Source organism: Eulemur rufifrons, chromosome 19, assembly GCF_041146395.1.
Source record: "Eulemur rufifrons isolate Redbay chromosome 19, OSU_ERuf_1, whole genome shotgun sequence".
Lineage (NCBI taxonomy): Eukaryota > Metazoa > Chordata > Mammalia > Primates > Lemuridae > Eulemur > Eulemur rufifrons.
The window spans coordinates 109,526,005-109,540,881 of NC_091001.1; the positions used below are offsets into that span (position 1 = coordinate 109,526,005).

The 14,877-nt window shown below is 45.7% G+C and overlaps 1 protein-coding gene across 2 annotated transcripts in view; it reads right to left on the reverse strand.

Moving 5' to 3' along the window:
• Nucleotides 1–14,877, reverse strand: part of ASAP2 (ArfGAP with SH3 domain, ankyrin repeat and PH domain 2) — a 172,066-nt gene that overhangs the window by 88,780 nt on the left and 68,409 nt on the right. For both annotated transcript variants that reach the window (XM_069495255.1, XM_069495254.1), the window contains exon 3: nucleotides 4,606–4,751. In XM_069495255.1, the coding sequence (XP_069351356.1) occupies nucleotides 4,606–4,751 (146 nt within the window). The remainder of the gene's footprint in view (nucleotides 1–4,605; nucleotides 4,752–14,877) is intronic.

The following is a 14,877-nucleotide window of genomic DNA, read 5'->3' on the forward strand; positions in this document are numbered from 1 at the left end:
GGAACTTTCAGGTTCCTCTTTCAATGTGGGTGCAGTGAAATTCCTCAGCCCAAGGTCACCGTATCTCACAGCGCAACCCCATCCCTGGGTCAGCATCCACCAGCCCCTGCTTTCAGCTGACACTGGTCTTCACACAGAGCGGGTTCTGCGCACTGTAAACATCTTCTGCTGCCACTTCTCTGATAGCAAAGACAGAGACTACACATTTGTCATTAGCCTTCTGGAAATCTGTCCTGCCATGCGGCCTTTCATCAGACAGCCACTTCTCAGCACAGAGGCAGCCCTGGGAAAGTCTTTCCAGATCCTCACATCCACCTGGGAAGAAGAAAAGAATCCCAGCAACTGGGCTCACTTTACGACCACCTTGATTTCACACGTTATATTTCTGGAGCTGCCTTGTTTTTCCCTTTATCCTACATAACTGCAGAGAAAATTCATAGACTTTCTGAAGGTGAGATTCTCACCCATTGGTAAGAAAATCTCACTTTATAGGAAGTTGGCCTTTCTCTGGAGATGTTCCAACTGCTTTATAAACATTCCTTCATGCCTCAAAGCAGGCAGGTGGTCATTGTTATTCTTTCTGGACAGGACGTAGCATTGAGATGCTTAGCCATACAGAACTGACATGTTTTCTAAATGCCCTGAGGGAAAGCAAAAGCAAGGCTTGGAAAATATGAGATAGGACAGATGTGACCAAAAATAGGAAGAAGGATGGTATACAAAATTCCAAAAAAGGAGAATTCTCCTATAATCAGCTCACACTCAGCCCAGCTTCTCAGGAGCTGCCACATGGCGTTCCTATGGTCGCGCAGCTTCCACACTGGCACTTGTCTGGAAAAATCAGGCCCGGTGAGTGCTAATTTTGGCTAAAATAAGAGATTTTCTCTCTCTTTGATCCTTTCCAAGAAATAGGATCAATAATGCAGACTCCATAAAGTGAAAGCTGCAACTAAAGTAACGAACATGTACTTACAGCTACCATCAAATAAGTTCACATATCATAATGACACTAAAATGTCGCCTGTGTGTTGCGTTTTTAATTTACAAAAACCCTTTCCACTCACTCTTGTCACCTTGATGCTGTCCCAGGAGGCGGGCAGATCTCACCATCCTTGTTTTACGATGAGGAAACTGAGATCATCAGGCTCCCTTGTGGCACTCGGTGGCACGGCCTGATCTTGCATTTCTCTTTACACTTTTCCCTCCTGTCCAACATCAGCCCACCCCCACCAGGAGTTAACAAGAGCCTTGGTCCCTGTAAAAGTCACAATGGGAACAACGTGGGTTTGGAGTTTTACGTTCTGGATGTGAATCCCAACTCCATCTCTCACTAGGTAAGGGCCCAGTAAGTGACTTCACATGTGTGTGAGCCTTACCTTACGATGAAGGTAACATCAACTACTCTGCACAGCTGTCCTGAGGAGCAAACGAGGCAGACTCTCCTTCACGCCTAGCCTGCACCAGTCACGCCAAGTGCTCATCACACCACAGCCGCTGATGTCTTTACTCACTGTGGAAAGCTGGACAGCAATGAGGATTTGCAGTGGATTTTTTTTTTTAATGTTTTTTTAATGTTTTTTTTTTTTTTTTTTTTTTTGAGACAGAGTCTCACTCTGTTGCCCAGGCTAGAGTGAGTGCCGTGGCGTCAGCCTAGCTCACAGCAACCTCAAACTCCTGAGCTCAAGCGATCCTACTGTCTCAGCCTCCCAAGTAGCTGGGACTACAGGCATGCACCACCATGCCCGGCTAATTTTTTGCAGTGGATTTTGAAGTACTGCAAGTGGCAAGGCCAGGGCGGTGAGCAACGTAGCAGTTACAACATCCAGGCCCTACCCTGCTTTCTGCTTTGGCAGGAAGACATAAAAAACAGAAAAGGAAGGGGCTGCTTTTATTTAACTGTGCAGTTGCCTGTGTAGATAACTGAGTACAAACTAGTTTCATCTGGATTCCACAGTGTGGAATGTTGCAGGTGGCCTGTGTACACCTGGAGGCACACATCCGCAAACAGTCAAGGATTCCGTGCCTCGGAAGAGAGATATAAGCTCTTTAAACCACCCAGGGCCTCAGTTATCCAATCTATAAAGTGGGGATAATACTGATTCACCTTAGGGGATTGTTGTAAGAATTAAATAAGCTAAAATGTGTATGAGCAACCAGTTGGCTATATCCTATCCACAAAATCAGGTATGGCATTATTATCTCCACTTTACAGCTGGGAGAAAATCTTGGTCTAGAGATCAGCTGAACAAAGGAGCTGGTTGCCTGGGGGGCGAGAGGCAGAACCCAGGCCTCCTCCCACCTGTCTCCTACCCCACAGCCACCTTGGGCCAGCCGCTTTCTAGGTCAACTGCTCAGCGGCCCCATGGGACTTCCCTCTGCCATCCTCTTGGGATCCCCTCCTGCAGTTTGCTCACCTGTGTTGGATCCCATTCCCTGACTCTCCTTTTCCTCTTTCTTGGCTTTACTCTTCATTTCGCTAGAGCACACCCTTTGGGAGTTTCAGAGAACTGACACATGAGAGCTAAGCTTTTTGAGCCTTATATGCCTGAAAATATCTTTAACTCGACTCTCATGTTCAGCTGGCTGGGTCTAATTCCAGGTTGAGTTATTTTCCTCAGGATTTTAATGGCATTACTCCATGCCTTGAAGTTTCCAGTGTTGCTGTTGAGAAGTTCAACATCATTGTGATTCTGACTCCTCTGTGTGGTTTCTGGAAGCTCTTAAGGTCTTTTGCGATTTCACGCTGAGATGCCCTGGGGTGTGCTGGGCACTTGCGAGCCCCTCAGTCTGGAGACTCCATCCTTCTGTTGCAAAAGTTGTCTTTTCTGCTGCTGCACTGATGATGCAGTGATGTTCTCCCCTCTTTCTATTCTACTTCTGAAATGCTTTTCAGCTGGATGCTGGACCTTAAGGAGTAAACCTTGTCTTTTATCTATTTCCCATTTTTTAATCTTTTTTTTTTTTTTTGGTCTTTTTGATCTATTTTTGAGCCATTTCCTCTACCCCAACGCTTCTCGTTGGATTTTTAATTTCGTATTTTCTTACATAATTGTCTCCCGTGGCCTCCTTTAACAAGCTGCATCCCGCTTCTTCCCTGATAGATCTGATGTCTTCTACTTTCTCTGAGAAATTAAATGCAGTTTCTTTAAAGTTTTCTTCTGCTCTTTGCATTGTGGGTTTCCTCCAAGCTCTTTTTCCTGCTCATTCTGGCCTCTTCCACTCTGGAGGCTGCTCCTTTCTACTGAGGAGTAAGGTGCTAGGCTTATCCACCCCCACCACCCCCCCACCGAGGGGCTGGGAGACCAGGCAGCCAATTGACTTGTTCACAAGGAGCTCCCACCATGTCAGCATCTATAGTCTTTACCCTGGAACCATGCAGTTTCTTCAGTTTAAAAAACAAGTCCCATCTTTTCTGACTTGGTGAGAGCCCATCGTGCACGCCTGCCAGCACCCAGGGATCGGGGCCGAGGCAGGCGAGGGCTCCAGGGCTCCGCGTGCAGCCACCACGCTGTTTGGGGCAGTGACAAAGGGCGATGAACTTGACCAAAGTCCCAAGAGATTTCAAATTCCTCTGAGCAAAAAAACTTCAGCAGAACAACGGCTTTTTATTTTTACTATTTACAACAGAAATATTTACAAGTGAAGGGGGGCAGGGACCAGGAGCCTTAATGAGCCTGTTCTTTCCATATCCCGCGAGCCCACACGTTCTGCTCTCTAATTTCTGCCCTTCTACGGCCACACTTACAAACCCACCATCATTGCCATTTCAAGAATGAGCTATTTTTTCACTTGTTATGAGCTTCCTAACAGGAGAAATGAAAAAGACACTGTTGTTTGCGACCTGCACAGAACGCAGTACTGGGTTCTCGACCTGGTCTTCCACGACCTTCAGGAGAAGCAGGGGAAGAAAAACGGGAAGGAGGCGCTGGGCCGGACAGGGCCCCAACAGCCCTCCCAGGCTGCCCACTTCTTCAGAATTCTGCTCCCGTCACGACTGCACAGAGCTGCCAAGCAACAAGAAAGACTCGATTCTCCCAACATAACCAAGCACAGACCACAGGCAGTAGTTCTACTTGCTTAGAAAGCCAGACGTTTCTTTTAGTCCTGCTTTTTTTAAGGCTCTACGTTTGGGAGCATAAAAGACCTTTAAATACTCATGGTAATTTCTGTGCTTTGATTATAGGTTACCTTGCTTTGTAAGACGGGTCTGAGACATATTTATTAAATACTGTAAGTGTAAATGCCTGCTATAATTACCAGAAACAGAGACTATTCTACACAGATTAGAGACTATTAAAAATCGAAATCAGAGGCCCTTAAGCAGATGAGTGCATTTACCCATTTTGTCCTACAGCCTGTACATTTCAAAGGCCAAGTGGAATTTAAAAAGTCTTGTTAGGGTTAAAAGTTACAATTTTAAACTTTATAATGAACTGAACCAATGTGTATAGAAAATACAATTCTTTTGGGTACCAGAGGAGCTATGAAATTTATTTCTAGTTTATCAAACAAACCATAAGCATCCTCTACTGAGCTACCTTCCCAAGCGAGGTGCCTGTGGGCATTTCCCACACCGAGAGCTGCACGCATACAAGGAACACTTACCAGGTTTTTGAAAAGCGCCGTCAGCTCCTTGGTGAACACTGAGAACTTCAGGAATGCACTTCCTAAATCCGGGTCATCTCTGCACACACAGTTGCCACCGAACTTCTCCAGAGCCTGAGTGTACTGCTCTTCATTCTCCACGTGAGCTGCGAGAGCAACGCAGAAGAGGCTGTCAGTGTCTCGGGCATGCCATCCTCCTTGCCCACCAGGTTCCGCTCAGTTGTGAACACAATCAAACACATCAGAATAAAAATCTGAGAAAAGCCCGACCAGAAACAGCTTTGCTATCCCGACAACAGCCCATGGTGCCAGTGATAGATCCCAAAGAATAAGCATGGGGAGCAGAGGGGAAGCCCTGGCCCATGTGAAACAGTCCTCGGCGTACCAGATGAGTCTGCCAGCGATACCCACCTTTCCACACCTCTGAGGACTCCACCTTGGCCAAAACAGAGGCAGAAGTCACCAGTTAACACATTCAGCCCACTCCCAGAAATTCAACAAGAGACGCCCGTTTTCTCTCCATCCTGAAGCTCAGGCCTCTAACTCAGGCACACACCACAGCGACTTCTCTTTTCAACACAGGAACAGCACTGGTCTTTGCAGCAAAGGCCAGCTCTATGCCTGTGCTCAGGATGCACCCTCTGTCCAGGGGCCCTCCCCTCCCCGAATCCTGTTCATCCTACACATTCATGCTTCCTCCAGGAAGCTTTCCATGACTGCCCTAAGCCCTGGGGATCTGGGCTTGGCACCTCTCCTATCCTTGCATTTAGCATGTTATATTCAAACTATCTGGTCCCCATTGACTGGAAGCACTCAGAGGATATGGAATAGGTTGTATTCGTCTTTGTGCCTGAAATACAAGGCAACACGTACATGTTGTCTGAACAGAAAAAGCAAACCCTGGTCATACATCTGATGGCATTTCGCCATCATTAGGCCTCAAAGCAGCACCTTAAAGAGGAAACATCTAGACTCTGGGTTGCAGCTCAGTGGTTTTCAATTCCTGTTGGACATCAAAATCCTGCACGGATCTGTACCGAACTCCAGACACCAGAGTCGCATCTCAGACCTCTGATTCGGAAACGCAGGGAGGGGTGGGGATAGGGGACACAGGTAATCCTGGTAAATTAATGTGGTCGAATGTAATTCCCTCACTAATGGGTCAGGCATTTTCAAATGAAACCGGCCAGTCTATAACAAAACAACTTCTGTTTGCATGGATACCTAATTTCTATGTTTTCATCAGTTCAATTAGAAAACACAACCACTTATAGGCACAGCAGGACGGGCAGATGCATGGCACAAACTTGGATATAAACTCCACCAGAAAGAGATGGCCTTAGCGATGAGCGCCTTCACCAAGGAACAGATCCTGAAAGCCCCTCCGTAGCCCCCAAGTTCTTCCTCAGGGAAGTAAAACCACTGTCACCCAACACCAGTGCTGGGCCGGACAAACAGGCAAAAGAAGGGAACACTCCTGTCCTTGAGCCAATCCCCATGCTCCATGGATGGTCTGCTCTCCCACCTACAGGGTTCTAGTGTGAATCCAGCAAATACAAAAGAAAATTAATTTACTGTTTGAGTCCTCTTCCTTTTCCCCCCACATTCTAGAAAAAGGCCTGAGAGTCCTAGAGATAAATTAAATGCATTTCTGAGCCCATATTCGCAAATAAATTATGACAGAAACTCAAACACATGTGTGTGCATGCACATGCACACACAGAGCTCCTGAAGAGTGTGTGGCACGGTGAGAAGAACCCTCAGGAGACGTGGGCCCCAGTCCTGTGTCCGCCAGTAAACGTCTGTATGACCGTGGTAAGGCCCAGTCACACCAGGCCTGCCACATCGGCTACGTAAAGGATGAAGACCCGCTATGAGATGCTCACAAGGTTTTGGTAAGAGTCAACGCATAAGGTAAAGATACTCAGTTCAGCCACACTCAGTGCGTAACCAATAACACTAGCAACAGTAACAGCAGCAACCATGTCATTCATACAGAGCACAAACTTTATATATATATTTTCTAAACTTCGTAAGACATGTATTATTTCTCATAATGCTAATAGGAAATTGTGGCTTAAAGAGATCAAATAACTTGTCCGCGAAAACAGCCAGGAAGTGGCAGAGCTGGGATTCAAACACAAATCTGTGTGATTCCAAAGTCTTTTCTTCTTTTGCTCTGCTACACTGTTTGTTCCATAGCTAAAAATAAGTTTGCCTTGCCAAAACCAAAAGTACCCAATTTTTAGATTTTTAAAGTTCCATTTCACAGATGGAGCAACAATTCCTTGTATTTTACTTATTTATCATTCTAGAACATGTGGTTAACAGTGAAGGGTAGGTCCTTTCAAACCACACACTATTTTTTCACTATGTCAAAACTGGTGGTCAAGACACAGGCAGGTCCAGTGGGTCTGAGAAGGGAGGTGATGGCCACAGGCAGGCGTCTGGCACTGAGCACACGCCCCTGGTAGCAGAAACAGGGAGACAAGCTCCATGCTCCCGCTTCCTCTCTCACTCGGGCTTCCCAGTGAGGCCAACGGAGGGAAGCTGGGCCCTGGTCACATCCCTCAAGGTGCTGGGCTGTGTGACTGCACAAGAAGAGCAGGAGAGAAGCCGGAGACTCCACGGCCAGTGCCCCTCAAACTGGTGACCAGACCCTCCATGCTGCTCTGAGTGAATAACCAGGAGAAGGGACGTGGCATATGACTTTTCATCTTTTGTTCCGTCTAACTTGATAACGCTAAGAGGTGGTGCTACCACTAGCCCTGCTTTCTCAGGGATTTTGAGTGGCCTTTGCCCCAAACCACACAGTTGGCAAGAGGTGGAGCCAGGAGCCAAATCCACTGTCTACACCAGGCAGGCAGCCTCCTGGCCCAGGTAACCTGCAGAAGAGAAACCCGCCTTCTCTCACGGGTAGTCAGCCAACCTGGCATGGAGAAGAAACAGAAAACCAAGGCTTCCTGTTCTAGTGCAAGAAATATGAAAGAACTCCCAAGAATCCCTCCTTCTGGGCTCCTCAACTGACCACCCGGGGGAGGTTAGGGTTTTTACTTTTTTAAAAAATTCTTTCCCTTATAAATCTTCAAACTAATGTTTGATCCCCAGCAATCCTAAGGTGATCAATGAGGTTTTAGGCTTGTCGTCCTCATCATCATCATGTCATGGTGTTATATTTAAAGTGCTCTGATCCACTGCAATCATTACTTTCTGATGTCCCAGCTTAGGTCAGGGGAACCTCTTCACGCTGGTCTAGCTGGAGGTTTTTAGGCATATTTTTCATCCTGCAGATGAACGTGAAGCTTCTTGCTAAAGCCCATAAGCCCTCTGTCTCTGTGTCCTCCTACAACACCGAGCCTAGTGCCCACTGTAAAAACGGTAGACCCTCCTTTAACACAATAACTGACCGACCTTCTGCTCCAGATCGCCCAAAGTTGGAGATTTTCCTACCAGAGAACAGAAAGCAGTTGAGTGCCTTTAGTTTTCTTTTGCCAAAAACAACCTTAAAATAGGAACCTAAAATAAATAGCTTGGGAATAACGTTTCTGGAAAGATCCCAAACTGGGTCTATCAGTTTTTATTTACAGAATTGTGAAAGCTGTTTTTCTAAATAGAACTCACTCTCTTACCCCCACTTGTTCAAATATAACTTAAATTCTAATTCTTATTAATGATCCAGATCCAAGAATCGCAGACGTGCAAGAGACATTGGAGAGTCTGAGTCACAGAAACTTCCCCTCCAAGCTAAGCCAGCAGCCTCCTATCTCCCACACCTCACTGCACAAACCACCAATTCACGAAAAGGGATGAATTGAGAGGCTCTTGCAGAAAAATCTATTATGAAGCCAGCAAGCAAGTGCACATGCTGAGGTCAGAGGCAAGGATTAGCCTTTGTTGTGTGATTTTTAATTTACTTGATTCTGTTATTTAAAAAACTAGTATTCAAGGAGAAGGCCTAGTGCATATGGTTTAAGCAAAAATCACTGGATCCAAAAAGGACAAAAGCCAGCCCCTCTGCTCCTCCTCAATGGGCCAGACACGCAGATACAGCTCTGACAGGTCAGTGTGGCCCACAGCACAGCGAGGAAGCAAGCCACGGACACAGCGCTGCCAGAGGACAAGGGGGTCCCACAGCCAATTCCCCTTCTACCACCGAACATTCATCTCAAACATTTCACACGCTATTTCTAGCCCTGCAATGGGGGTGTGACAGTATGCTGGGGTGGGATACGAGGACACATATGCTCATGATAGCTGGGATGAATGCCTGGGGAAAGATTTATCACTCCACACACCGATCACTTGCAATGCACCAGGCACCGTGCTGGGTGATGAAGGGACATTGAGCTGAGGCTCCAAGGTCGGCAGGAACTGCCAAGTAGAGAAGCAACAGAGAACAGAAACGGGAAGGCATCAGCCCCAGGGGAACACCAGGCAGTCCCATGTGTTCAGGCTGTTAACACTTTCTCTGTTTCCAAGGCCCTGCCTGCATCCAGCTCTCAACTCTCAAACCGTCACAGGGCAGCACAGGTCCCACTGTCCCCACCTTCTCAGGACCATCCATGCCCTCTGCTGGGTCCTTTCTTCCAAAGGATCCTGAAAGGGGGGTCCTCTCTCCACAGACATGGAAACCAAAGCTCAGAGAGGGTGTCGACCTACTCAAGGCCACACAGCAGGTTTGCAGCAAAGCTGGAACAAGAACTCAGGTTTCCTGACTCAGTCCAGTGCTCTTCCTCCCACACTGGGAACCGTTTCTTCATTTGCTCATGACAGTGTCACTATCGTTGGCTCTCGGCTAAGGCAAATGTCATAGCCTTCTAGTCAAGCACACATACCGTGAACCCAAACACCAAGGGCCGTAACCAGTGAGAGAGAAAAGAGGGACATGCACCAGCCTGATGGCTGCCCAGCCCCAGCCTCAGTGCTCACCCACCGAGGACCCTCCAAGCCCTGCTCCACTTGAGGTCAGGCTGAGGAAGAATCACCTGCTGATGCAAACATTCCAGCCATCCACACAGCTCAGCAAAGGGAGCATTTAAGGAGAGCCATACATTCTCCATGGTAGCAACTTTGAAAAGACACTCCCTAGGTGACATGATAATTAACATTTAAATATGCACCACAGTGTAAAGGGTAGGATATTCTGCACAACTCAATGTAAAGTAGACCATTTCCTCGGGCTGTCAGCCCTGTGCACCACCTGTTTCAGGTGTGACTTGGGCACATGATCTCATGAGAAAGCAATTTCTTAAAGTCAAAGATAATCCCCATTTATTAACAGGGTCTCTACCCTATGGACATCCCATAAGAGAGAACCATTTTAAGAACTTTACTTCTAGAGTCATCCCAAATAATTCACTGAAAAAAAATCTTTCCATTCACAATTTGGTAATCTATATCAAAACTCTTAAAAACATCCAACCCATGGAGAGCAAAAAGAATAAAAAGAAAAAAAAGAAAAAAAAAGGGAAAAAAAAAAAACTCTTAAAAACATTTTGCCATCACATAATCCCACTTCTAGAAATCTATCCTGAGGAAATAATCAAGGTGTTCACAGGTGTGTACAGAACAATTTATAGAGTGGAAATAGAAAATGTATAAAGCTGAACAGTACGGAAATGGTTAAATAACAGTATTATCTACAAAATGGAATATTATGTCAGCTTTTAAAATCATAATATAGGAATATGGTGAGAACAGAATGCCAAGTTAAAAAAAGGCAGGACACAAAATTGGACATTTAGTCTCAATTTTGTAATGTAGAGAAAGAGGCTGAAAGTAAAATACATCAAAACGCTAACAGTGGTGGTAAAAAAAGCAAGCACTTAATAAACTGTAGCCTATATGCTAGGTACTAAGCCAAGAGCTTTCTAGAAGTTCTTCTTTCCCTCCCTTCCTTCCTTTTCTTCCTTTCCTTCCTTTCTTTCTTTCCCCTCCCTCCCTTCCTTCCATCTTTTTAAAGAGACAGAGTCTTGCTCTGTCACCCAGGCTGGAGAGCAATGGTGCAATCATAGCTCACTACAACCTTGAACTCCTGGACGCAAGCAATTATCCTGCCTCCACCTTCCCTCTCAGGCACCAGCTGATATCACTTTATTTCTTTGAGGTGTGTATTTTATAGAGGAGGAAACAGACTGTGGGAGTGTGAACCAGCCCAGGGTCATGCAGCTGTAGGAGGCGGAGCTTCCTTCAAAGCCACTGGTGGGCTCAGACCACACGCTCACCTGAGCCTCTCCTGGTTACACGGACAGTGAGATCTGGCCCAGGTCAAGATTTTGCGATGCTTTTCTGAATTTTCTAAACGAAGCTTATGTTATCTTTATAGTAAGAGAACAGTGTAAAGAACAAATAAAATTTAAAAAAGAAATGTGAAGTATCAGCTCCAATTGCTAGATGATTTTAGTTCTCTGTGCCTAGGCCTATTAAAAATATCTGTCTTTCTCTCCCGAAGCTTCTCCTGAACAAGAGGACCTGAGGGAGATAGCCTTTGGAGCCCAGTGCGTGTGTCGTCTCTGACAACCAGAAAGGGTTCAATGAGAACGCCCTTCCTACCTGGAGCCCCCTGAGCTCCTGCTCAAGTCTCACGGAGCTTCACCCCCTGCCACTTGCTCCACCTTCTCCAACACCCCATGCCCCTGCCACTTTCAAAACCTCACTGAAAACTCATTTCCATTAAGTCTCTCCTAGGGCGTCCACTCGGACCTTGCCTGCTCAGGAACGGCCAGTCCTTGTGGATGGCACCCCAGGATGTATCCAGTCTGGTTCTGTCTGGCACAGGCACCTAGCAATGGAGTTCTTAGATCAAGGTATGGGTTGGCTATTAAAAGACGAAAACCTTGTCTGTGATCACCTCCTCCTCTTTGGTCCTGCCTCACATTAATGATCTTGTCCTTTCAATGACAGCTCAAAGTCTGTCTGAATAACTCAATACAACCCCAATTACCTACCTGGGAAACGCCTACTGCGCGCGCAGGAGTACCCATGGAAGGCAGGTGAGAGGGCGAAGGGTGGACACTGATCTACTGCACATTTTTTTTATGCTGGTGCTTTCAATCCCTTTCAATTATAGGCACAGAGTAGAGACTACATCAACATTCACTTATATTCATTCATTCTGTATTTCCTAAGTACCCATTATGGGTCAAGACTGTTTCTGGACACTAAAGAATAAAATCCAATCATGCTAAAAGCCCAGGATGCAGCAAGCATTAATGAACACATAGGTTCATAAAACAGAGCCCCTGCCCTCAAGGAGCAAGCCTTCAATAAGACAGCAAGACTCATAAACCAATCAGTTTAGGGCAAGGACACGAAGGAAACAGAATGATGGCTTCGGGGAATTCAAGGTGCCTGGGGTGGCCAGAGCAGGGGAGGCCGGAGAGGCAGGCAGGGGCCTGAGGCTGAAGGACTTCACCCAGGTATCAGAAGGCAGCTAGAGGGCTTTCAAGAGACATGATGAGATCTGCATTTAAGAAAGATGAATAAAGCTTGGTACATGCCAACTCACAACTTAGCAAGACAAAAATAAACGTGTGAAAACAACCCATTGTGATATAAATTACTCAGCACTACAGGAAACACAGCTCTCTATAAGAAAGAGAGTCCATTTTCTGGGGGCTGCTGACAGCTAGGGCTTTTTGGAGAAGGTAAAGCTTACAGCTTAAAGGAGTTTCCTCCTTCAGAATCTAGTATGGGATGAGATTAAAACCGAGCAGCTGGCTGTCTGACTCACCCCTAGATGTCCCTTTAACCAGAGAGCAACTTCCATCCCAGAGCTGCTCTAGGACCAAATCCGGGAAGGAGACAAGCTCCCCCCAAGGTGTCTGGGGTTCAAAGCCAGGAAACAGATCAACATTTCTAGAATGGGACTTTACGTCCCATTAGAGACTTTACGTCCAATTACATCCACGCCCATTAGCGGGCAGAGCAATCTCATCGGCTACGTTACAGAATGTGCATTTTGCTCTCCGCCTTTGTTCCCTTAGTTTTTGCCTCACCACACCTGAGGGACACAATTCCCAGTACTACACGCTCACCACAGTGATGACTTCACAAGAAGACATGGCGGCCCCAAGCCCATCTCCACGGAGCAGACAGCCACAAGGAGAAAAGACAAGACCCCAGAGCCCTCATCCCCCCGGAGGCACAAGCAGGCCCTGGACTGTCTATGGTCTCTAAGGCCTCATATAACAATAGCTGCCATTCATGGTGTGTAGATTACATACATATAAAAATAATCTTTCATCTTTACATCAACTCTGCGGGATTTTACAGATGAGGAAACAGGTTCAGAGATGTTTGGCCAACATTTTACAGTAAGGCAAAGGCCAATTAGGTGATGGTATCCACCTGTAAAACATGGGGGTTTGGCTCCATTAGTGGTTATTTAATTTTTTGGCTATCACAGACAACCATAAAAACCAGAAGAATGTTCTAGATGATCGCTCCAGGAAAAAGTACCTTTACATAACTTTGCATAGTTTTGGGATGTACATACCCCTTAAGCCATACTCCACAGACCCAACACACCAAGTGAAAAAGCCCAAGCCCAGATGAGATTAAATTTCCTACCAAAACAACAAGGTGACCCTAAGTATGATTCATGTTAATACTTGGACTTTAAGTCACAAAGCTTTGCATTCCTTCAGATTCACTACCCTTCCATGATTAATGCGTTGATCACTGCTGACAGGATTCCACAAGTTACCCACCTAAATTCCAACCACTACTCTTAACCAGCAGAGATGAGACAGCGGGACTCTCAGAGCCTCACAACTGGAGGACATTTCCAGGGGCTTCGAGTCCTCTTCACTCCCTCTACCACTTCCTCAGAGACAGAGGCCATCAACCTGGTGCAGGAACCTTGCAGTGAGGACCTTCCTAACCTCCGCGGCTGCTCACCCAGTTACCTTCTCCCTCACATTTGAGTCGAAACTTGTTCTTGTTAAACCCCCATCTAGAGAGGAACAAATAATATTTCTAACTTCCTCACCCCAGAGAAAGCCCTTCAAATATACCCTCTTCTACCCCTTCCAAACGAAGAGTCCTCGGTCCCTCCTACAGGGAAGTCCCTCTCAAAATGCTGCTTTTACAACTCAATATTGGGACAGCGACCTTCCTTTTTCATAAGCACTACAGACTTGGCTGAAGTCACCCGTCACTTGCCTTCAGCACATCAAGTTGTGATCAACCAAAACCCCCTGGGGTTTTCCAGAACCACTGCGATGGCTGGGCTGGGTGCACCTAGGATGCTCCCACACGAGCCTGCGTGGTTCTCTTCCACTGTGTATCCCCAGCTTCATTCTGCCTGAGCACCAGGCAGTGCAGCCGTGTGGTCAGAAACAGAAAGCGAGAAGCTCACCTGGCTTTGAATCTCAGCTCCTGCAATCACCAGCCATATAACCCTGGGCAAATTACTCCCCTGTGCCTCAAGGAGCTCATCTGGCAACTCAGCATCTAACTGACAATGTCGCTGTGGGGATTAAATATATGTAAAGTTTTTATCAGCATAGCACTTGGCCTATAACAAATACTCCATGAGTATCAACTATTATTATTGTTACTATTCTACCCTCAAGTTCATGAATATCAGTAAGCATATACTTTCTTTTCTTTATCATCATATAATTTTCTAGTCTTTTTTATCATGGATATGGTACACATATAGTTTGTATTCTGAATTTTATTGCCTGAAGATTTTATCATAATCATTTTTTTCATGTTGCTATATGCACATAATTCCATCAGGTAGACAGATGCTAATTTATAGGAGACTTCCAGTTCTCTCACTGCCATAAGCATCTCTGTGCATAGATCTCTTTCCATGTAAAGATGTTTATTTTTCTTGACATACATCACCAAACTGCTTTCCAAAAACTCTGTGTGCCAGTATTCAATGCCACAGCAACATAGCAAAGTACCGGTTCCACCACATTCTCACCATACAATGAGGATTATTCTGATTTAGTTATTTTCTCATGTTAACAGGTAGAAAATCATGCCAGATGCAGTATTAATACCTTAATGCACAATAAAACTTCACTTCCTAAACCATTACATATATTTCTTTTGAACTGCCCTATTCTAATTATATGACATCTATAATAGAAATTATTCCCTGTATTTAACTTTAAGCTTACTTTAATACTGTATTCTAGCTAACTTTGCAAATAACACGGAGAAACACAGAGTTGTTGAATTCTCATGTTCTTTTGTAGGTTAAAGACAGGAAGGGTTTGAGGAGAAATTAGCATTTCTTTGTACTTTTCATTT